Source organism: Vidua chalybeata, chromosome 23 (assembly GCF_026979565.1).
Source record: "Vidua chalybeata isolate OUT-0048 chromosome 23, bVidCha1 merged haplotype, whole genome shotgun sequence".
Lineage (NCBI taxonomy): Eukaryota > Metazoa > Chordata > Aves > Passeriformes > Viduidae > Vidua > Vidua chalybeata.
This window is the reverse complement of record NC_071552.1, coordinates 6,871,739-6,893,330: the sequence shown is the minus strand read 5'-3', so window position 1 is coordinate 6,893,330 and position 21,592 is coordinate 6,871,739. Positions and strand designations below refer to the sequence as shown.

The 21,592-nt window shown below is 44.7% G+C and overlaps 1 protein-coding gene across 4 annotated transcripts in view; it reads left to right on the top strand.

Annotated features, from left to right (window-relative positions):
- ARHGAP32 (Rho GTPase activating protein 32) overlaps window positions 1-21,592 on the top strand; it is a 209,953-nt gene that overhangs the window by 71,902 nt on the left and 116,459 nt on the right. For 2 of the 4 annotated variants that reach the window (XM_053963431.1, XM_053963432.1), the window contains exons 3-5: window positions 6,516-6,607; window positions 7,683-7,724; window positions 8,338-8,422. In XM_053963431.1, the coding sequence (XP_053819406.1) occupies window positions 6,516-6,607; window positions 7,683-7,724; window positions 8,338-8,422 (219 nt within the window). Of the gene's footprint in view, window positions 1-6,515; window positions 6,608-6,774; window positions 6,845-7,682; window positions 7,725-8,337; window positions 8,423-21,592 lie in introns of those variants that run through there. The other 2 variants (XM_053963433.1, XM_053963434.1) reach the window with 2 other exon arrangements.

Sequence of the window (21,592 nt, the reverse complement as noted above, 5' to 3'; positions counted from 1 at the left end):
CACATTCCACAATCCCCAAACAGAGCTAGATTAAAAGGTCAGTACTACCTCCAATTACTTAGGCCATCCTTAGGCCATCTGCACCTAAAGCCCTCCTCCAGCCAGAAGGGATATTTGCACTAAGGGAGGAGCTAAGTGATGACTTCAATTAAAAAAAAAAATATATAAAATTTAAAAGGTTACAGTGTTTCTCACTCTGGGAAACATCCTTGTTCTGGGTGTTATTGAATGTGCCCGTGCTGCACTCTGCTGATGAGAACATGAACAGCACAGGATTAATGCTTAAAATCACAGAATCACAGATGGTTTGTGTTGGAATTGATCTTAAAGCCCATCAAGTTCCATCCCCTCTCCTGAGCAGGGATGCCTTCCACTACCCCAGATTGCTCCAAGCCCTGTCCAGCCTGGCTTTGGACACTTCCAGGGATGGGGAGACCACAACCTCCCATATCAATGAAGAAATGCAGAATTGGAGGGGGATATTTAATGTTATTTTTAACTTCTTTGGTAAAGCTGCTGTAGTATGACAAGCACATATTTTTGTTTAAGATGACATTGTCAGACCTGGGTGCCTAAACTGGATTGCTTCTTTATTTGAAATGTGTACAAATATCTTAAGCAGCTCTGAAAAATGTAGCTGCAATGTGCTAATGTGACAGAACCATGCTGTGTGAAAATGCTTAAGAAATTAATTCGGTTCCACTAAATGAATCCATGGAAAGTGGTAACATGAAGAATTTGGCAAATATTTGCTTTTCCATCATATTGCCCCTGTACCTCTGACATTTTGGGGTGAATGTTGTCCATTCCCATATATTTCTGCCATTCAAAAGAGTGACCCAGTTGTAGCCTTGCTGTGCTCAGTGCATCTTAATCCTTTTAGGGATAAATGCTGTGGAACTGGGAACTTTCCTTCAGAATTAGTTGGAGCAGCTCGAACATGGTGACTCACAGTTTACTGGAGCATTTCCCTTTCCTTCTTTGATTTATTTATCGTGGTGAATCAGGGTAGTTGTCACAACATCTGAAGGAGGAGCAGAGAGAACTTTGTTTCCCTGGACTATATGAAGGGCTGCGTGGTCAAAGCTGAGATGACCAGAATTCTTCCTTCATTGTGCTCTAGGTGAGTTCCTGGGCAGTAATTCCTGAGAGCAGGTGTTGAGGGAACCATCACCTTCTGCCTCACAGGGAGCAAGGAGTTCTGTGGGTCACTTTCTTTTTAGTGCTGCAGAGCAAACTCTCTGATGGAGTAAATGGTAAGCCAGCTCTGTGTAGTGAGCTGGTACCCAAAATTTTGAGTAGCTATTGATGTCCTGTCCTTGTACATGAGCACCCACTTCAGCCCTCTTCATTCCTCCTTGTGCCAAGTGAAGAAATTACTGCTCCCTCCAGAGTAATGACTTCTCCTGAAACAACATTTCTGTTCCCTGCTGTTCTCCAGCAAAGAAGTAAAACTAAAGCAAAGCTTTAGTGTTTTTGAGAGCTCTAAAGGGGGTTTGGGTTTTTTTCCTCTCTTTGTAATTTTTCCTTCCAAGAAGATCGAGGGGAAATTAAGATGATGTAAAGGAAAGACTGTCATGGAAACCAAGCAGCATTTGGAACCAGCTCTGCTGTTTTTAGAAACAAGGCCATGTGCTGACAGAATCCAGAGCAATCTGATCCCTCCAAACTGGCTTTGTTGAGAGACTGACAGTAGAATATGAATATATGTTAGTGTCTGTCTAATAGTTATTCTTGCTTTGTGATAACCTTGGATTAAATTCCTGCCTTCAGAAATCTCACCTGGATTCAGCCACTTGCCGAGGTGTATCTGTGATGCCTCCTCAGGGGTCTTTCTGTAGTCCTGTGGAAAACCAACTATGGGATTACTTGTGGGATTCCAGGGTTTCTTGTGCATCCCAGAGTAAGTAAGAAGCAGTAGGAGGAGGGCTGTGGGTTCTGCATTGGTTCAATATTCTCCCCTGTTGAGGATACCAAGGTGGAAACTTCATCACATTGTGTTCACTGGACTGTTGTGTTGAGTTTTAGACATATTTCAGATTGTGTTATGTCTCTGCATGTGAGTGAGACAGGTTGACATGTTTTCTGATAAATGCAAGGAGACTTTTTAGGAGAAAATCCTTTCATATTATGCTGTGGAATCGTTAGATATAAATTATTTATGACTAAGGTTTTGTGTGCTAGAGAGCACAAAGCTGAAGTTTTCTAAATCATGTCTATAAATAAAAAGACTAGAAATTTCAAATGCTTAAAGCTAAGCAGCCTGATTTGTGAGAGCTCTCAGATTCTGCTCTCGGATTCCCAGGGAGATTAGGAGCAACACTTGAACATGTCCAGGGAAGGGAACAGACTTGGGGAAGGGGCTGGAGCCCCAGGAGAGGCTGAGGGAGCTGGAAAGGGGCTCAGCCTGGAGCAAAGGAGGCTCAGGGGGGCCCCTGTGGCTCTGCACAGTTCTTGACAGGAGGGGACAGCCGGGGGGGTCGGGCTATGCTGCCAGGAACAGGGACAGGAGGAGAGGGAACGGCCTTAAGTTGCTCTAGGGGAAGTTTAGATTGGATATCAGAGAAAATTTCTTCCTGGAAAGGGCTGTCCAGCCCTGACACAGCTGCCCAGGGCAGGGCTGGAGTCACTGTCCCTAGAAGTGTTCAGAAAACGTGTGGGTGTGGAGCCTTAGGACACAGTTCAGTGGTGAGCACAGTGGTGGCACCGGGCGATGGTCTTGAAGGCCTTTCCCACCCTTAACAATTCTGTGATGCTGTGATCCATGGGAGGGTTGGACAGGCAGACAGGCGTTCTTCCTCCTGCCTAGAGGAAGGGTTTGCTGAGATCTCCCTGCCTGGCAATCCTGCAGGTGTCCGTGACAAAATACTGACTTTCTGCAATATTGTCTCAACTACTACTGGTATAAGTCAAGCTTTTGGAAGGAGAATTTCTTGGCTTAGGGCAAGCTGGTGAAGTGGTGTCGCTCCAAAGCCTTCCCTGCAAAGGTAAGAGACTGAGATTCCTGAATAATCAATTCTCTGAGTTCTGCCTTGAGCTATAATTTGTTTACCAAGTTTTGGACCAGAGCAGATTGATACAGCAATGACATTCAGCTGTGAAAATGGGACTAAACAATTAGTATAAACATATTTGCTCTGCAATTACCAGGTTTCCACAGCACAGTGATGCATAGAAAATAGGGAAGTGAGAAGCCATGATGATGCCAGGTAGCTAATTTTCAGTGTAAATAATCCAACTGTTTCAAAATTATTTTTAAAATTAAATTACTGTGACACAAAGCACAAAAGATGACAAATTTCATTTGGAGGGTTTTGTTTGTGTTTTGAGGGGAGAGTGACCTGCATGCTACATGCCAAGTTGTACATCAAAACAGATGCAAAATAGTGTATACAATCTATTTTGTGTAGCTGTGTATCTTTGGTTTGAATGGAAAGGAGTTACGGTTATTTAGGAGTAATGCAGTTTCTAAAATTGCAGTAAGTTTCTTGTTTGGTATCTGTCTCTTCACCAAGGTTTTTTCTCATGTTGGTACCTTTTAGTAAGGATCTGAGCTTGCACAAATTCTGTGCCCTTACCTTTCTGTGCTTTTGTCTCAACTGTGAGCCTTGGAGAGATCGTTGTTCTGCAGCAGTCCATGGAGCTCAGATCTAACTGGAAAAGCCCCTGGAGTTAATTACTGCCTTGCATCTCATTGTGGTCCAGTTAAGTGGATGCAGAAAGCGGGAGAGGTAGAAATCTAGCTCCATTTGGACTTTACTCCACTGGGAAGGAGAGGATAATACAACTTTTCCAAGAGAGGTGCTGGCATTTTGGGCTCCTGGAGGTGTGAGTTTTGCCTACGCTGCTTTGAGTCAGATCCAGGGAGGTCTCTGCCCACTGCTGCAAACTGGCTTGAAGCCCACATTTTCTGTCAGATTGTTTATCCATTTTTATATCCCACCAGCTCCTACTGCTGATGGAGAAGAAAAATTGCTTTTCTTCCTACAGAAATTCTGTTCCTTAGGAAATTAAGCAAGCCCATCCAGCTTGGCCTAAAAGCAACTTATTGGAATGGCACATTTATTCTTGAAATTAGTTATTTTCTTATGTAAAAGACCTGTAAGGTTTATTAAATTGGTGATCCTCTTAATGCTAAAATTGACAATGAGACTCTCAAGTGTCATATTACATCCTGAAGTGATTGTGTGCTCAGTAAGTCAGTCAGCCCAGAGTAGGTTTATTTAAGTGTATAAATATTGTTCCTGTTTTCCTCTGGTGAGTGGCTGTGCCTGTTGTGCAGAGCTGTGGGACAGTGGGGTCAGAGCACTGGCTGTGGTCAGTGCTGTGGAAGGTGCAGCTGGGAGAGAGAGAGACCTGGATTCAGATTTATTCAGTGGTGCTAAAGGGTGGAGCTCACTCAGAGGAGATTTTCCAAGGGCAATGCTGGAAGCACCAGGAGCTGGATGGGTGCAGCTGCTGCTGGGTTACTGCAGCTGTTGGGGTTCATCTCCTCAGAGCCAGGCTCAGCCTGGAGCTCCGTGTCCAGGGGCTCCTGGGGAGCAGGGGAATGTCCCGGGGAGTGGGTGCTCCTGCAGCCTCTTTGGCTTTGTCCAAAGGAGGCACCAGGATGATCAGAGGGATGGGGCAGCTCTGCTGTGAGGAGAGGCTGAGAGAATTGTTCAGCCTGGAGAAGAGAAAGTGACCTCGTTGTGGCCTTCCAGAGCCTGAAGGGGCTGAGAAGGAAGATGGAGAGAGACTGTGGAAAAGGACCTGGAGCAACAGGACAGGGGGAATGGATTCAAACTGACAGAGTGTAGTTATATGGGATGTTAGGAAGAAATTCTTCCCTGTGAGGGTGGTGAGGCCCTCACACAGGGTACCCAGAGAATCTGTGGCTGCCCTTGGATCCCTGGAAGTGTCCAAGGCCAGGCTGGATGGGTCTTGGAGCAGCCTGAGATAGTGGAAGTGTCCCTGCCCAGAGGAGGGGGTGGGACTGGATGATCTCTAAGGTTCCTTCCACCCCAAACCATTCCAGGACTCTCCTCCTGTTGTCTAAAGCAGGGGAATGGACCAGAGTGTCCCTGGTGACTGTAGCAGGACCCTCACATGGATAACGTGGTTGTATCGCCCCTGTGCCTGTTTGGGGTTCAGTGGGATGAATCCTTCTCTCTCTCTGGCACTGGTCTGGTTGATGAAAACAAGCAGGAGAATGGCACTGACTGACTCACTGCAGCTCTCGGTGACGTGGGGAAGCTCAGGTAACCTGTGTCAGAGTCAAATGGGAGCTTCAGGGAGGGGTGACAAAATTGTCCTGTGGCTCATCCCACACATGGGCTGCTAGCTTGGGTTGTGGTGGTCCAACTATAAAGTTTTGGGGGTGGAGACCATACTTCCATATTTCTCCATATTTCACACTGCAGAATGCAGCTGTGTTCTGTTATCAGTTACAACTTTGGGACAGATCCAACTCTGTTCAGAGATCTTCTGCTGGACCAGCTTAGAACCATTGGGACTGATGTAACATCAGGGCAGTCATCTGTTTGCTCCTGTCATTAGAAAAGGGATTTGATGGAATACTTTTTGGTTCCAGACCTGTAAGAGAAGTAACACTGAAGTGCCTTTCTTGCTCTTGGTTCAGCATTCTCTCTTTGGGACACTGTTCATGTTTTTAGTGCATTGTATAAAGCAGAAAAAGCTCACTCAGGTGATGTCACCCACATCACTGATGGGCAGTCTCTGGCCAGCATCAGTTGTTTTTTTCCTCCTCCTCCTCTGTGAAGTCTGTTGCTGTATGATCACTGCTCTCTCCATAAAAGCCTCACTGAACCCCCTCATTCCTCTGGATCACAGTGGGAGAAATCCATGGAGCTGAGTGTTTGTGTCCCTTGTGCTGGAGAATTCAACCCCAGCAGAGCTCATGGCTTAGGCAAAGGCAGCTGGAGGAAGGAGGGGATGGGAAAGTATGACAGAACAGAAAGGAGGGACTTAGGAGTTCTGGCCTCGCTGAAGTAAATGAATTTTAGTAATTAAGGAATTCTAATGTCCTCAAGCACTTAAACGAATAGCTTCAAACATCTATTTTAGAAGTTCACTTCCCACATATAAGCAGCTCTGTCATTAACTTGTTTTCCACTGTGTGAGCAATCCAGCTTTTTGCAGTGCCTCTGCCTGAGTCTAAACACACACATGTCTGGAAAATCAGGTACTTATTGAGGAGTCCAACTACAGAGTTTAGGAATACCTATTTCACTCCCACCTCTGAAAATCTCCACTTTAGAAAGCAGAAGTAGCAATCAATTAAATACTGAATTTCACAGTTACTCCAAGGGTTAGCAAGGCTTGGGCAGGAAGAGATTGTCACCTCCCTGGTCCCCATCCCAAAGGTCAGTTCTTCCTGGTCAAAAGGCAGAATTCAACTTAAGCACATCTGAGGTTTGTAACCACCTGCAGAGCAGAGGGGCTCCTGTCAGCAGGCAGAGCCCAGAGCTTGCAGCCATGTTTAACCCCTTGCTTTTCCTGTCTCTTCCCTGCAGGCCCGAGGTGCTGACATTCCGGACATCCCGGGGGAGCTGCCGCTCCGCTCCTGCGGCAGCACGGCCAGCATGAAAGTGAAGAACGTGAAAAAGTAAGAGCAGACTTCTGTGGTTTTCCTGTCTTTCCCGGGCTTCCAGTTTTGCTGTGCTGAGTTTTGGCTGTTGTGCTGCAGTGCAAGGCATTCAGCAACAATTTGTGATGGTGAATCTTCAGCAGAGCAACCAAAATCCATGTGGAACTAAGGCAATTTGAGCTAATGGAGCCTAAAACTGGGCGTGAGAGGTTTTGCTGGCTCACTCTCCTCTTTCTGGTCATAGAAACAAAGCAGGTAGGATTTGAACCTCACTGTTGCAGTGTTTTTGATTTTCTTTAGCAATTCTTCCTGAAAGATATTAATTAAAAAAACCCCACAATAGAGCATATTATAATAGAACAATTATTATAATAGAACAAAAATCTCAAAAGAAGCCCAGGCAGTGTGTAAATGAGATCATTTTCCCTGTCTCCTTATGCTCTGGAAAGCTAAACCAGGACAAGTGGGTGGCCTATATGTATTTTTTATCTGATTTTTTTTCTCTTTTCTTTTTGCATTCTGCCCTCTGTAACTTCATTTAATGGATTTTTCACAGTTTTCCCTTCTAAGGGATATTTTTTCTTCCCTGATCTCCCAGTTTTTTGTTTTTTTTTTTTCCCTGTGGGCTCATGCTGTATTTCTGTCTCTGCCTGTCTCCCAGAGACTGTAACCCAAGTCATTATGTGTGCAGCAACAGGGATCAGAAATAATCAATATTACTTTGCTAAAAATGCTGACTTGAGGAGCAGAACTCCCCAAGATTGATGGATCTGTGCCTTCAGCTCACCCCTCCAGTGCTCTGCCGAGAGGGAAATGGCTCTTTGTTCCAGTGCTGAGCAGCCAGATGCTGCATCTCACTTCCCACTTGAATTTCCGTGGGAAGAGGGAGCTAGATAATGACAATCTCATTGGCTCACCACCAGGAATATCTATAGGAGTCTGTAATAGCTTCAGCAGAAGTAGGAGCATGTTGCAGAGCCAGAGGAGCTCCCCGGCAGCCACCAGTGTGGCTGGAGACACTTGGGAATAATTATGCCTGACTTTTGAATTTGCAAAAGGCAAAGGATAAATAGAGTTTGTTCTGCACCCTCAGATACATCCCCCCGGGACTGATGGGCTGTGATGCCTTTCACAGGTAAAGTTCTGCTTTCCTCGTGTCTCGTGTAAGGCTGTGGATGTGCATTTGTGAGGTGCAGCTGCTTGTCCCTGCTCCGTGTCCATCCTGAGGGATGTGGTGCTGCTGGAATGTCACCCAGCTCTCTAGGGATGCACTGGGATGTGGTGCTGCTGGAATGTCACCCAGCTCTCTAGGATGCACTGGGATGTGGTGCTGCTGGAATGTCACCCAGCTCTCTAGGATGCATTGGGATGTGGTGCTGCTGGAATGTCACACAGCTCTCTAGGATGCATTGGGATGTGGTGCTGCTGGAATGTCACACAGCTCTCTAGGATGCATTGGGATGTGGTGCTGCTGGAATGTCACACAGCTCTCTAGGATGCATTGGGATGTGGTGCTGCTGGAATGTCACCCAGCTCTGTAGGGATGCAGTGGAAAAGTCACTTGGCATTTCAGCTTTCCTTTCTCACTTGGTTCCCTTCCCCACCGTTTTGGTGCATCACATCAACAAATCCCTGTGTTCCCTTGGCTTTAGGATGAGAAAGTTGTTGTTGTTTTGTATCAGTGCCTGTTGTTTATCTGTGTTGAGTGGTCTGCATCCATCTCATGGTGTGCTCTTGGTGTGCTCCAGGTTATCCTTTACAAAGGGGCACTTCCCGAAGATGGCTGAGTGTGCACATTTCCACTATGAAAACGTGGACTTTGGCAACATACAGGTGAGTCTTGGATTTCTCTTACACATAAAACACCTTGTGCTTCCTGCTAGCTCACCCTGTGGGGAAGCGTAGAGGGACCTCCACTGAGGCTTATTTAGTTTGTTGCTAAATGTTTAGTGGTAAGAAGTTAAGGCTGTAGAGACTTTATTTGGAATTGCTTCTATGTGCTGGGCCAGAATCTGCACTCAGTCATGTGGAGCTCTCCTTTGAGCTTGGAGATGGTTTTATTTCCACTGGGTTTGGCTGATGTCACTGTTTTAAAACTGTATCAAACATTCAGTCTTGAGTCATCTGTAATCATGCCTGTGTATTTTTGTTTTGTGTGTGTGCGATTAAAAAATTGTGTGAATGTATTTATGTAAATATAAATAAATCAAATTTATCCCTTCCCTTAGCTCTGCATTGTGCATTGCAGCAGCTGTGTCATCAAAATACCAGAAACTGCTCATCAGCCCGAGCTGCATTTCTGGAAGTGTGAAGGCTTTGCTCCTCTGTGATCCCTCCCTCAGGAATACAGGCAGAAGTATTTTCCAGGGAGGGCTGAGACCCAGGAGTTTCTCACAAATGGGACACATTTTGTTCTGCACTTAGAGGAGCAGGAATGCCTCCAGCATCTGCCAGCCTTGTAGCCAAAAGGAGGTTACAACCTTTTCATTTGTAAAACATTTCCTGTAATACCGAGTGAATTATTTACAGCCTTCCATGCTGCCGTGCTTGACACTTTTGCAAGCAGAATTATGCAGCTGGGGTTTTTTCTCTGTCTCTGTAAAATTCTGGCTGGGAAGGAGCCTGGGTTCTGTTCAGGGCTGGGATCTGCTGTTGCTCACACTTGGTGGCTCTGGGAGGGTTGGTTCTGGGGTGTGGGCTCTGCAGACACAGACACAAAAAATACTGGGCACGACGTAGAGTGCAAAGAGCTCAGTTCCCATGGAGGCCCCTGGGAAATGGGCAAGCAGGAGCAGAACTCACTCTGCTGGAAACTGTTTATTTTCATTTTCTGTGTGTAAGAACAGTGTGGCTGATCCATGTCCCTGCTTTCTGTCTCCTGGTAATTTGCTGATTTGATACAACTAATTTTTCAGTAATCCTGGACAGAAGTTTTATGTTGGAGCAGGTCTGTATCTGCACAGGTGTGGTTTTTGCGTCCTGTGTTCCTCTGAGTTCTCCCTCCCATCATCCAGGGGTGTTCAGGACAATGAGCAACTGGAGAGGGAGCACAAGCTGTGCATGGCACATTGTTTTGATGACCAATAATTAATTATTTTGTGGGTTGAAGCATTTCCTGTGGTGTCTTCAGGATGGCAGGGCAGACCTGCGGGTTTCATCTTTATCTTTGCAAGAGGCAGAAGTAAAATCAGGTGATACATAATTTCCAGGTTTTCCTGAAGCACATTCTTCTGGGAAGCTCCCACAAGCAGGAGTGGTTTAGCACTGCTTTTTGTGATGTCCCTGCTGCTCCTGCAGCTTCCCCTGCTCTTGCTCAGTGGTCCCGTGGCACAACCAGACCAGAGGCTTTAACCAGAGGAGGTCTGCCTGAAAAACAGAGATTGTGGAAGGATCTAGCACAGGAAATAGAAATGGTATTGATTATTGAGCTGTTACTGGTTATCTCAGTCCTGAGCTGTTTTCTGTGTCTGTGCTGTGAAACCAGGAAGAAAACAGGGGCTGGTGGCAGCATGAGAAGAACTGTCATAAAATTGAAACTCTGTGTGTGTTGAGGGCTCAGTTCTCTGTTTCCACCACATCTGCCTTTGAAAAACCCTACGTGTTCAGCTATTTGTGTACCTAAAGCAAATTTGTGCCTAAATGAGGTGACTCAGGCCCTCTGTGCCTGTAATTGCTTCCTTTTCCTAAGCAAGGTTTCTGATAAAACCCCACCGTGTCAGGACTTTTTTATACGGTGAAAAATCTCTTTGAGAACAGGAGCTGCTGAAATGCGAAAAGATAAAGCATTGCAGCACTTCCTTAGAATACCAGTATTAATGGTAAAATAAATGAAAGCTGTTAATACAACAGCAGTATCAGCTGGGAGATTTAAAAATAGGTTCACACAGGGCTCATGCATTTTAATCAAGTTGGAGGCTCCTTTGTGCTCCCAAGGTAGGGCAGAGAATAGCAGTGGGCTGGAGTGATGGGAAGTGACAGCTTGGCACCTAATAGAGAATTACTGAGTTGCATCTGAGGGGTGGTGGGTGTAAACTGCTTTCAAAATCTATTCACTGTTAGAAATTTGCATAGTAGAAATACAGCTTTATCTGTCCGTGTCAGGAATTGTGTAATGCTGTCTATTAACAGCCTGGCCAAATTTCAGGTTGTTTTGTAACGTTTATGTCACTTATAATATGGTCTCATGGTGCAGGAGGTATTAATAGCCTGACATTTCACCTGATGAGATAGTTTTAAATTAAATTGCTGAGAGGTATGAAAAGGGATTTGTTCTCTTCAAATCCTTGCACTGTGCTAGTGAGGCTGGGTGCGTTCTGGTGGGCTTTTTCTCTTCCACTCTGTGGAAATGTCCTTCCACACTGCTTCCAACAGCAATATCTTACCAATACCTGTGGCTGGCCAGCCAGGCACGTGTGGCATCCCAGGAAATTGCTGGTTGCCAGGCAAAGGCAGTAGTGTCAAAGCTGTACCGACAGGTTAAGCCTCACAGATTGCATCAGTGCCCAGAATTGACTGGCATTTTGCTGAAATGCCTTATGTTCATTACTGTATTTATTTTAAGGGCTGCATCATTAATTTTTAATTTCTAATGAAAAGCCAGGTTCTGCCTCATAGATGTGTTTTAGTCTGACATGGGATAAATATTCAGAACTTTGGTTCAACTTCTTCATGGTCCATCTCCCAAGGAGATGCAATGTTTCTTCTCAATTTACCTTTTTCCTAATTTAGCTTCTTCTCAATTTACATAAAATACAAGGTATCTTCCCTTTAACTTTTTTGACCTGGTTCTCACTCATTGAGCACATTGGTGGTAAGTCTACATAAAAGTCTTTGTACAAATAGAAGGTCATTTCCAAGTGGTTCAATTGCACTTGTGCAGAAGAGTCTGTAATTACAGCTGTGAAATGATAAAAATGCCTGCTGTTCATCACCAGCACTTTGCATCTAGCAAGTACAAGCTTTGTTTTATATCTGTTTGGTTTCTATCAGATTTATGAATAAATAACTGAAAAGAACTCATCAAAACTCTGTGGGACCTATTGAGGCAACTTCAAATTCCCCAAGTTTAAAAATGTGAGATAGAAGAATGAATATGGAGTCCCATATCCTTCTGCTTGCATTAAGAACTGACTCTGGACTGAGACAGAGTTAAATTTCTTTTATAATTTAAGGAGATATTAATGTAATTCAATAAGTATATGCTAAAGAAAGTCTGCCAAGTCTCCAGGAGCATTTGGACAATGCTCCCAGGGATGCACGGGGTGGGATTGTTGGGGTGTCTGTGCATGGCCAGGGGTTGGACTGGATGGTCCCTGTGGTCTCTCCCAACTCAGGATATTCTATGAAATATGGTTTTACTTTACTTAGTGCTAAATGCCATTAATAGAAACAGGAGAAAGAGTGATTAGGAATTCCTTAAATATCTACTTCCTGCCAGGAATAAATACTCTGTTCTTCACTTGAAAGAATTAAGACATTATCTTCAGCTGAGTAGGTTTTGGTAATGGAATATGGAGAGCTGATCAGCTCCACGCTTCCCAGATAATATTCTTTGCTCCCTCAAAAGCCATTTGCTCAAGGCAAGTGCTATAATGCACATTTTATCACTTCAGCATCTTGCATCTGACACAGAATTATCCCTTCAAACAGCACAGTCTCTGTGTTTGCCTTGCTATATCTGACGTCTAAAAATAAATCTCTGTGGGAGCAGGACTGGGTTACAGATCCTCTCCTTATCAGTGCAGCCTTGGCAGGGCCATGGCAGGAATTGTGTTATCAGTGGTAAAGGAAGTATTTGAAGCAGAATCACTTCCGCCTGCACAGGCATCAGCTGCCAGGAATTCCTGTCAGGAACTGTGTCCTGTGGGAATGCCTCTGCCCCGCTGCAGTAGCTGGGCTTTGCCCCTGCAATTGGATGTTCCTGTCGTGCCTTAGGAGTTAGAAACATTGCAAAGAGCAGCTCAGTCCTTCTGTGCCTGTTGTCAGCAAAGCCTGCTGAGAAGATCCTTTTCGAGGTCATCTGCTTTGGGTTTGCTGTTTTTTCTTTTATATAATATTCCAGGGAAGGAGGAATACGAGGGGAATGTGCTTGTAAAGGAATCTCTGTAAGTTTTTTCCTAAGATGGATTGCAGACAAGTGAAACTGGTAAAGCCTGGCCTGACACCTTGGCTGGTTAGCTGGGGTAGTTTCAGGTGCCACTGCTAAAAAGAGCCTTGCAGACGAGCTAGGGAACAGCAGGGATGGGGATGCTCCCTGCTCTGTGACTGCTGGAGGTGGGACAGCCTGGCTTGGATCTCTCCATCAGGAATTTGATCCCAAGCGTGCTCAGTGCCTGCAGTGCAGGAGGGTTTGTTTGTCCCCAGCTCTTCTATAGGTATGATGATTTCAGTGCATGGCAGTCAGGAGCAGCATGAGTAGCTCCAGGCTGCAATATCATTTATCCCACTCATTTTGTGAAGTGTTTAAGAAAGAAAAAGTATTGGTTTTTAAAGGCAAAACATAAAACAGCAGTTCCCCATCCCAGCCCCTCTAAAAGATGCAAGTTCTCAGTAAGAAGCATAAAAATCGGCCTGAATTTTGGTGTGTGTTGGGGCTTTGAAAGACAATTTTGCACTGTTCTGCTTTGTCTTTATGAATATTTGAGTGAGATGTAAACCCAGATTATGTGTGAAGAGTGGCCCCTTTTCAGTCCTTCATCTTTGGATGCTGTTAATCTCCTCCCAGAATTACCTGGCTGGATTCTGGTATCTTCCCCTCCCATTCCCTGTGTTCTCCATGTGATTTCTTTCCTGTTGCCTTCCAAAGTGGTGCTGGGGATGTTGCAAGGGCTTTTTTAAGGACGTGGGTATATAAAAACAACTGTTCAGAGTGTAGGTGGAAACGGCCTCTATTAACTTAATAATTCCAGCCACAACTCCCTGAAAATTGGCACAGCCTCCTGCCAAGTTCAACAAATTTCAAAAATTTGGAGTCTCTGGGCCAAGGTTTCTGCTGTCAAAGAAATTATGAAACTTCAAGTAAGTTCACCTCAGTTTTTGGATTCTGCTGTTTCCTCGTCTTGCTTCCAGCTTGCCACAGGCTCCTCAGAAAAATTCTTCCCTGGAACAAGATCACACCTGTGAAATTCCAGGTTGTCTGGCTTTTTCCCCTGGTGAAATGGGAAGAAATCCAATGTGGGTTCTGTCATGGAAGGATACCTTCAAGTGTGGAGCTGTGACTCTGATCCGCAGGGCAGGAGGGAGATTGAGGCCGGTGTTCTGTGTGGATTTACTGCTAAATCTTTCTGAAGGTGTTTTACACCCTTTGCTCCCTTTGACTGACTGTTCTGAAATCAATACTTCATCTTTTTTACAAAGGAAGACGCAGTTGGGATGTCATTGGAATGGCCTCTCAGATCGTGGAATGGCTTCTCACAGGGACTCCATATTTCCCTGGATTTATTTATCTTGATCAGCTGTGTCTGATTCCATCTATGTTCTTTATTTTAAAAAGATGCTCACGAAGCTGTACCCATGGAAGGGTGAGCTAGAACCCACAAAGAAGTATTACAAGCAAATGAAATTTTTATTTTTGGGGCTTTTTTACCTTCTCCTTTTTTTTTTGGATGTTTTTTATGAGTTTATAGGGAATAATCCGTATCTCCACAGGAGGACAGACCCGTTTGGGACAGAAACAGAGGCCTCCTGCAGGAATCCAGCTTATTTTCCCTTCTCCAGCATTTACCACTGGAAGCAAGCTGTAGGGTTTTTTGTTCATTGTGGCTATTTGATGGCATGAGTAAATCTTCAAGTGGCTGTAATGAGCCCGGCTGTTATTTTGACATTGGCCTCCTGCTTTTTGCCAGCCCCATAAATCTTTGCCAACATGTTGCAGAAAAGTGTTAAAGTTGGTTTAATTAGTAACTGGAACACAGTTGTGTTGGAAAATTTTTCTTTCCTGCAGTTTAATGACCTGGAAAAACTAGAAAGCTGTATTATATACATAATTAAAATAAGTTATAAACTTGAAAAGATTCTGTGGGCTCCAGAAAAATAATGCCTGTTTTGGTGGTGCTTGAAGGGAGATGAAATCCTGTGTGTTCCTGTCTGTAGCCAGCCATCCTGTTCCCGGGAATGGTGTTAAAATGCAGTGTAATGCTGGGCTCAGGGATCTGCCAGCATGCCAGGCTGCAGTGATTTAATAACTGCCTTGCAGATGTGATCCCTGAGATTTACAGCAGCAGGGCTCTGCGTTTCCCCTCTCGTGGAGGTTCGTCAAGCCAGAGGATGTATGAGCCGTGAGACCAAACCTCTGTGGGAACATTGCCGTGCTGTGTTTAACCTGTAGCTGCCTACAGAAAGGGCAGTTTGTTCAGGCCCTGCTCAGGTGCCAGAGTTTGGAGGGCTGATGACAGAATTGGCAGCTCGGGGGCAGCAAGTCAGGCTGGGGGTGTTAAATGTTCATTCATTAGCTCAGCCTTCACTGGGGTGGGTGCCCTGCCCTGCCCTAGGCATGTGTTCATTCATTCCCTGTGCAGGAGCAGGCTGGGATACCTGACACAGGGAGGGAGAGATGGGATGTGGGGAGAAATTCCTCCCTGGGAGGTGGGCAGGCCCTGGCACAGGGAGAAGCTGTGGCTGCCCCTGGATACCTGGCAGTGCCCAAGGCCAGGCTGGACAGGGCTTGGAGCAGCCTGGGACAGTGGGAGGTGTCCCTACCATGGTAGGGGTGGCACTGGATGGGCTTTTGGGTTGGATGTCCCTTTCAAGCCAGACTATTCTGGGATTCTGTAATTCTGTATCTAGAATTTAACCTGATCCTGCAACATTTGCTGACTCTCTTGGCTTTGACATCTTTCTGCTTAAGGTTTGAGCACACCACACATGCTCCACCTCTGTCTCCAGGTGTGCTCTGTGTCCTGAACCTTGTGACCGTTTCCTCATGGTGCTTCCATGATTTGGTTTCCAGGTAATTTCCAGTCTTGGAACATCAGCACTGCTTCCCTCAGGACTACAGTGGTACATTGTGGCAGCTCAGGGTTGTTCTCTCAGTGTAAAAATCAGGGAGGAGTTGTTGGGAGTGCTCAGGGCTCTGCTGTCACTGGCCTGGTCTGTGCCCAGCTGTCCTGTGGGTAGGAGGAAGAACTTGGACTCCTGGTGTTTGGGTGCTCCATGTGGAAGTGTCTGCTGTCCCGTGCTTGATGTGCAGCTGCACAGGAGTCACAGAGGCTGTTTCTAGATCTGCTGAGCTGAGACCACACTTTTGTTTGTTTTACTTGCAAAACAGAGATTTGGGCAGAAGATTTCCTGTGAACATAAACATTCCCAAGGGGCTGGGTTCAGGTAGATTTCTCTTTTTCAGAGGAGGAACAGGCACACACTCCCCCCACACGCACTGCTAGCTGTCTGGAAGGCATTTAGAGAAATCTGTGGGCTTTGATGGGTTTGGGATTGTATCCCTTGCTGTGGGGTGTGAGCAGAAGGTGGAGGCTCCTGCTTCCCTGTCCTGCAGGCAAGGCACTGACCCTTGGCTCACCCAGAGCATCCAGAGCAGAGAGCTCTTTGGTCTTGACTCAGAATTCCAAAGCTATCAATTACTGCCTTGTCATTTCTAGCCATTTTCTCAGTAGAACCTGCAAACTCAGGCTGCTGTTTTCCTGGCAAAGAAGCATCAAAAGGAAAGGGAATGCTTCCATTACATGTGGATGTGTGGCTGTGGGCTTTGAAAAGCAAATACTTACATGGAGAAGCATGAGATTATCTCACTGCCTCTTCCAGACCCCCTCCCCTGAAGTTTAATTTCTTTTATCTCTTAAAACTAAGCAAACAAACTTAGATTCTACTCACTAATTCTTGCTTCCACCCAACCAGATGAGTAAAAGAAATATTAATAAAAACTTACTCTGGGACATATTTTTAAAGTGCAAGACATTCCTGAATTTCTTCCTTTCCAATAGTTCATTTCCCAGAAGGAACTTTTATGAGAAGCTTGTTTAATCTGCACAGAGATGTTTCAAGCTCCATCAGATGATTTTTGGAGGCTCAGGGCATGGTTTGGGAGTTGCAGTCATAATTGACAACTCTGGCTGCAGAGAGAGCATTTGGCAACATCACACTCAGAATTATGTAAGTAATAATTTAAGGGGAAGATGATTCCTTAATAGACACCCACAAATCCAGTATTATATGAGTTGGAAATAAAAATACATAGTGCCATATATGTTATATATGTTCAGAATCCTTGAACAGGCCTTAAAATCCATTCTGTTCTATTGGAAAAAATGATGAAACTTATAAATATGGTTATGAAACAAACTGACTAGAAAAATGCACTTCTTGGGGAAGTGGCATTGCCTGGTCCTGCCAGTTTATGTTTAGATCTCAAGTGAAATGTTTCTGATTTACCTTGCAGCAGAGCCATGTAATTCCTCTGTGTGTGGTGTTTTAAGTCTGAATCTTATTTATTGCAAATATGACATGTCAAAACATTCAGCCTTTAAAAGAACTGATTTTGGACCAGATTCCCATTTATCAGCTTGAAGTAGTTAAAAAATCAAAACATCCTCTGTTATTTTTGCAGCTTGAGCCCAGGAATTCACTTTGCAATGTTGCTAAATTATTTAATAATTCTTTATCTGCTAAGTCCTGCAATAATTGTAGGTATAGCAGTGGTGGAATGGGCAGGGAACCCACTGGGAGCTGGAGCCTTGGGGCAGAAGGGATTTGCATGAAAGGAAGAGAATGTCATATCAGGACAGGGGTGCTGCCTTGCTGAGGTGAGGGGAGCTCAGGGTTTTTGAGGCTTAATAAAAGGTGTGCGACTTAAGAAGCATCAGAGTGGTTCAGAGTCCCCTGGCTCGAGGTTTGATTTAGTGTTGTGCTTTGCCATTTGCTTTCAGATTAAATAAAAGCTGGGTTGGGTTTGGAAGCTCTTTGTGGAGGAGTGAGTTTTTAGGCTGGTGCACTTTGAATTATTGATGGGTTTTAGCAGGAACACTGAGCTCTGATGGGCACTTTGAATACACCCTGGACAGCTGTGTTGGGCTTTATTTCCCCAGGTCCCTCATCCTTTTGAACTCTTTTAAGCCTCCCTGTATCCCTCAGTTCCCAGCTCTGTTCCACTAAGTGGAGTTCAAAGACAGCAGAGGGTTCTGCAGGTCGATGCTGACAGGGCACAGGGAGGGTTTGGTCTGGAGCCCTGCTTTCCTCTCCCAGCTGACTTGAACTGCTCAAGCCTATCCAGTGTCACAAAGATGCAGAACTTTGGCCATTAATCAATTCACTCAGAGAGTCTGGAAAATAATGTTCCAAATTTACCATTTATGATTTTAAGATAATCTAGGGAAGAGGGAAGACGTGGGTCTTTTAATAACAAAATACCCATGTGCTCTTATAATTCTTTGTGGTGCACTGTATGGATGAATGGTTTCTTTTCCTGTTATAAAAGCAATTAAGGTGTGGATGATGTGTTTTCTGTTAGGATTATGAGTGTCTGTGTCTTGTAAGTTGTGATGATCAGAGTAAGGATAAAACAGCCCCTGTAAAGTAAACTGTGTCTGCAGCAGTAACACTGAGTTGAATTGCCTGCAGAATTAATAATGAATCTGGATAGCAGCACCTTCCACACAGACCCTGTGCTGTGGGGTTTGTAGGCTCTGTGTGTGTGCTCCAGTGTTCCACAGCAGTTTGTTCACATTTCAATGTGCTTGGCCCCATGGCTGAAAGTGGTTTGAGCTGTGAGAGAGGCTGGAGCATTTCACATCCTTCACATGCCCATTTAGACAAGTTATTGTATCAGTGTTTGCTATGGAGGAACGTTTATTTTACACAGAACTGTTGGTAAGTAATTATTTTCTCTTGGAAACTACTATGCTATTATTACAAGTCTTAACTGAAATACCAATATTAGAAAGCAGAATAAATATTTGTCCACAGTATGGAGCAGCTTGGAAACTTGCTCTGGAAAGGTTCTATTTTTCCACAGAACCAGAGAAAATTCTGAGTCAAAAGGGACCCCCAGGGATCATCAGGTCCCACTTCTGTGTCTGTCCTGGTGTGTGAAGCAGAGCTGTCCTCTGTGAGCTCCAGACCACTGGGAGTTGTTGTGACCACTAATTCCCTTGCCTGGTGATTTAAGGGCTTAGCCATTTAACTTGGGTTAATGAGCATGGTTGGGTTAATGAGTCACACTCAGTGTGACAGCAGTGCCAGCCCAGGTGACTCCAGGAGGCTGTCCCAGCTTGGGTTGTGCCATTACTCTTGTCCTCGTGCTTGTGTGTTTAAGCACTGCAAGAACTGAATCCCACAGAGCCTTTTCCCTTGAAATGTGCAGAAACTGGGACCAGGGCAGGGCTGCAGGGTGATGCCTCTCTGTGGAGAACAGGAGCTTCCAAGCAGTGCATTACTCAGGGGCAGGGTTACACTAACCCCTTTGGAGAGTGAATGTAATGTTTAAGAACCAGAAGCCCAATTCCAATTCCAGTGAGAAGCTTTTGGGTAGTTCCCAGGACATGAACCATTTCCAGTGTAACCCAAGTTATTCACAATTCACCTTCCCTGAACTGTCATCTGGGAAATTTAAAGGTTAAAATATTCTTTTCATATCTCTACTATTGTATCTCCTGCCTCTGGCATTTTGGCAGAACTTTCTGAATTAAAAGTGAAAACAGAGTTACAGATCTGTCTGTGACCCTTTATGCAGTTAACCTTGTAACTCTTCCAAGTCCATCCTCTGGACACAACCAATTAAGATTTTGACAGATGGATCAAAAAACCAAGACACTGTTTATGAACTACTTAAAAAAATTAAAACTTATCCTATTTATTAAGGCTTTCCAAGATAATTTCCCTAATACCATGAATTTCAGGCATTTTGTCGTGCTGTTCTTGCTGCCCTTCACTGAGTCAACATACAGAAGCTGCATTTCTTTATCTGTGAAAGCATTTTTCTTCTTTCCCTGGGATTTTGGATCCATACTGGATACAGTGCTCTTGTACATGACATAAATAGCCTGGGACAGGCAAGTAACAGGGTAATTCCTGTGTGTACTTATGTTCTGGAAAAAACAGCTTCATGTTGTCCAGCTGGCCTGCTTGTGAGCTTGCTGTACATTTAGATGTAACCCCATAAAACACCCAGTGCTTCTGAAGTGCTCACGGTGTTGGGTGTCAGGGAATGTGGGAGGTTGGATGGCACAGTGCTCCTGGCTTCAGGAGAGTCTGATTTTCCTGGCTTTTCTCTCCTTACTCCAGGGGATTGTGTGCTGTGCCCCACTGACTGGCTGTGAGTCCTTACAGGGTTTATTTAGTGAACTAAGAGTTTCACTTCTAGGCAAAATTTAGCAGGAATCCAACTTTGGCATCTTGTGACTGACCAGAAGAGCTCTAAAATCCCCACTGCCTTCACTTCTTGGTAGTAAGAAGGTTACAATTAATATTTCAGAGCATGGGATGCTTTTCAGTGCAGTGTCATGAGTTTGATGTCCCTGGACTGACACAGAGTCACTGAGGTTGGAAAGAGCTCCCTGATCACCAGGACCAACCACAGACAATAGAATTGCAGTGTTTCCACCATACTGATTCTAAGAAATAAAATCACCAATTATAGAATGAGATAAAAAATTGTGGGGATTAAAAATTTCAAAATAAGTCTCACTTTTCCTTAGAGATTTTTCCGTGCAATCCCTTAAGTGTACAGGTATCTTCAAGGCTTTCTCAACCGGAGTGAAGAAACTTGTTTGTTTAATGAAACTTGAGTTTCTCCCATAATTGCTTGAGACCTAAGATTTCAATGTGATCATTTCAGTCTCTTTCCCAAACTCATTTCTTTTCAGAACCAAAAATCAGTGACCGTGGTGTCAACTGTTTTATTCTTAATGCCTGAGTTAGAGCACCTTTGTGTTTGCTGGGAAGTGCCTTTTGCCAGAATGAGGGAGGCTGAAGCCTTCGATATCAACCATTATGGAATTCTGAGTCTTATGGAGCCTCCGATGAAACATCCAAGTTTCAGTATCCTCTTAGAGATTTTCCTCCTTAATTGGGTTGAGATGAAACTAAACCAAAGCAACTCATTTTAGGGCCTGTATTGATGCCTGCTTGGACCTCCACCAAGGTTTGGGCATCTCTGTTTTGGTAGGAAGACTGTTAATACTGATGATAAAGACATTAATCCTGTTTCCTTTGTCAGAATCCTGGGAGTTTCCCAGGATGTGGCATCTCTGTCCTTCCTCTTCATCCTCTTCTCCCCCACCCCATCACTGCTGAACACACAGTGGTGGCTCTGGGTATGAACAGTCACCTGGTTGGACTCTGCAGAACTTCCTTCATGGCTCCAGGGTGGTTTCTTTAAATCATTTCACTCCTGTAAATGTCATTGGATGTTTTCATCACAAACACACTCAGTTCCTTCCCACCCTAATTTGTCTGTGTCTGTAGCTGTAGGATTGATTACAGGTTGGGTGGGGCAACCCAGGCTATTGGAAGGTGGAATGAGGTGGGCTTTAAGGTCTTTCCAACCCAAACAACTCTGGGATTTTCTGATCAATGTAAAATCTAGTATTAAAACATCATCTGTGTGTGTGAGGGAGGTTAGGGTGCCTTGCCTTAACTGACTTCTGTTTGTTCTGCACCTTGTATAACTGTTTCTCTTCAATATGGGCAATATTTACTGTGCAGAGCAGGTAAACACCTGCAGTGGTCTTTTTTTTTTCAATATGTAGAAGATATTTAGATCTTAGACTCACTACACCTGAATTACTTGTCAGCTGTGTTTTGAATTCTGTATGTTTGTGTGAGTTGAATATTGCCCAAAGCCTGCAGGTTCCCTTGGACACCCCTTTCTTCTAAGGAAGAGCAGTTGGAGAAGTTGTGCAGGGCACAGCTTGTGCTTGTTGCTGGTGAGGTCTGACATGGCAGATGTGTTGGAGCTGTGAGGATGGGATTTGTGAGCAGCAGGAGACAGGAGCATGTGTGTAGATGTGTTTGGGCACATGAAGAGATGGGGAGATGCAATAAAGCCCAGAGTTG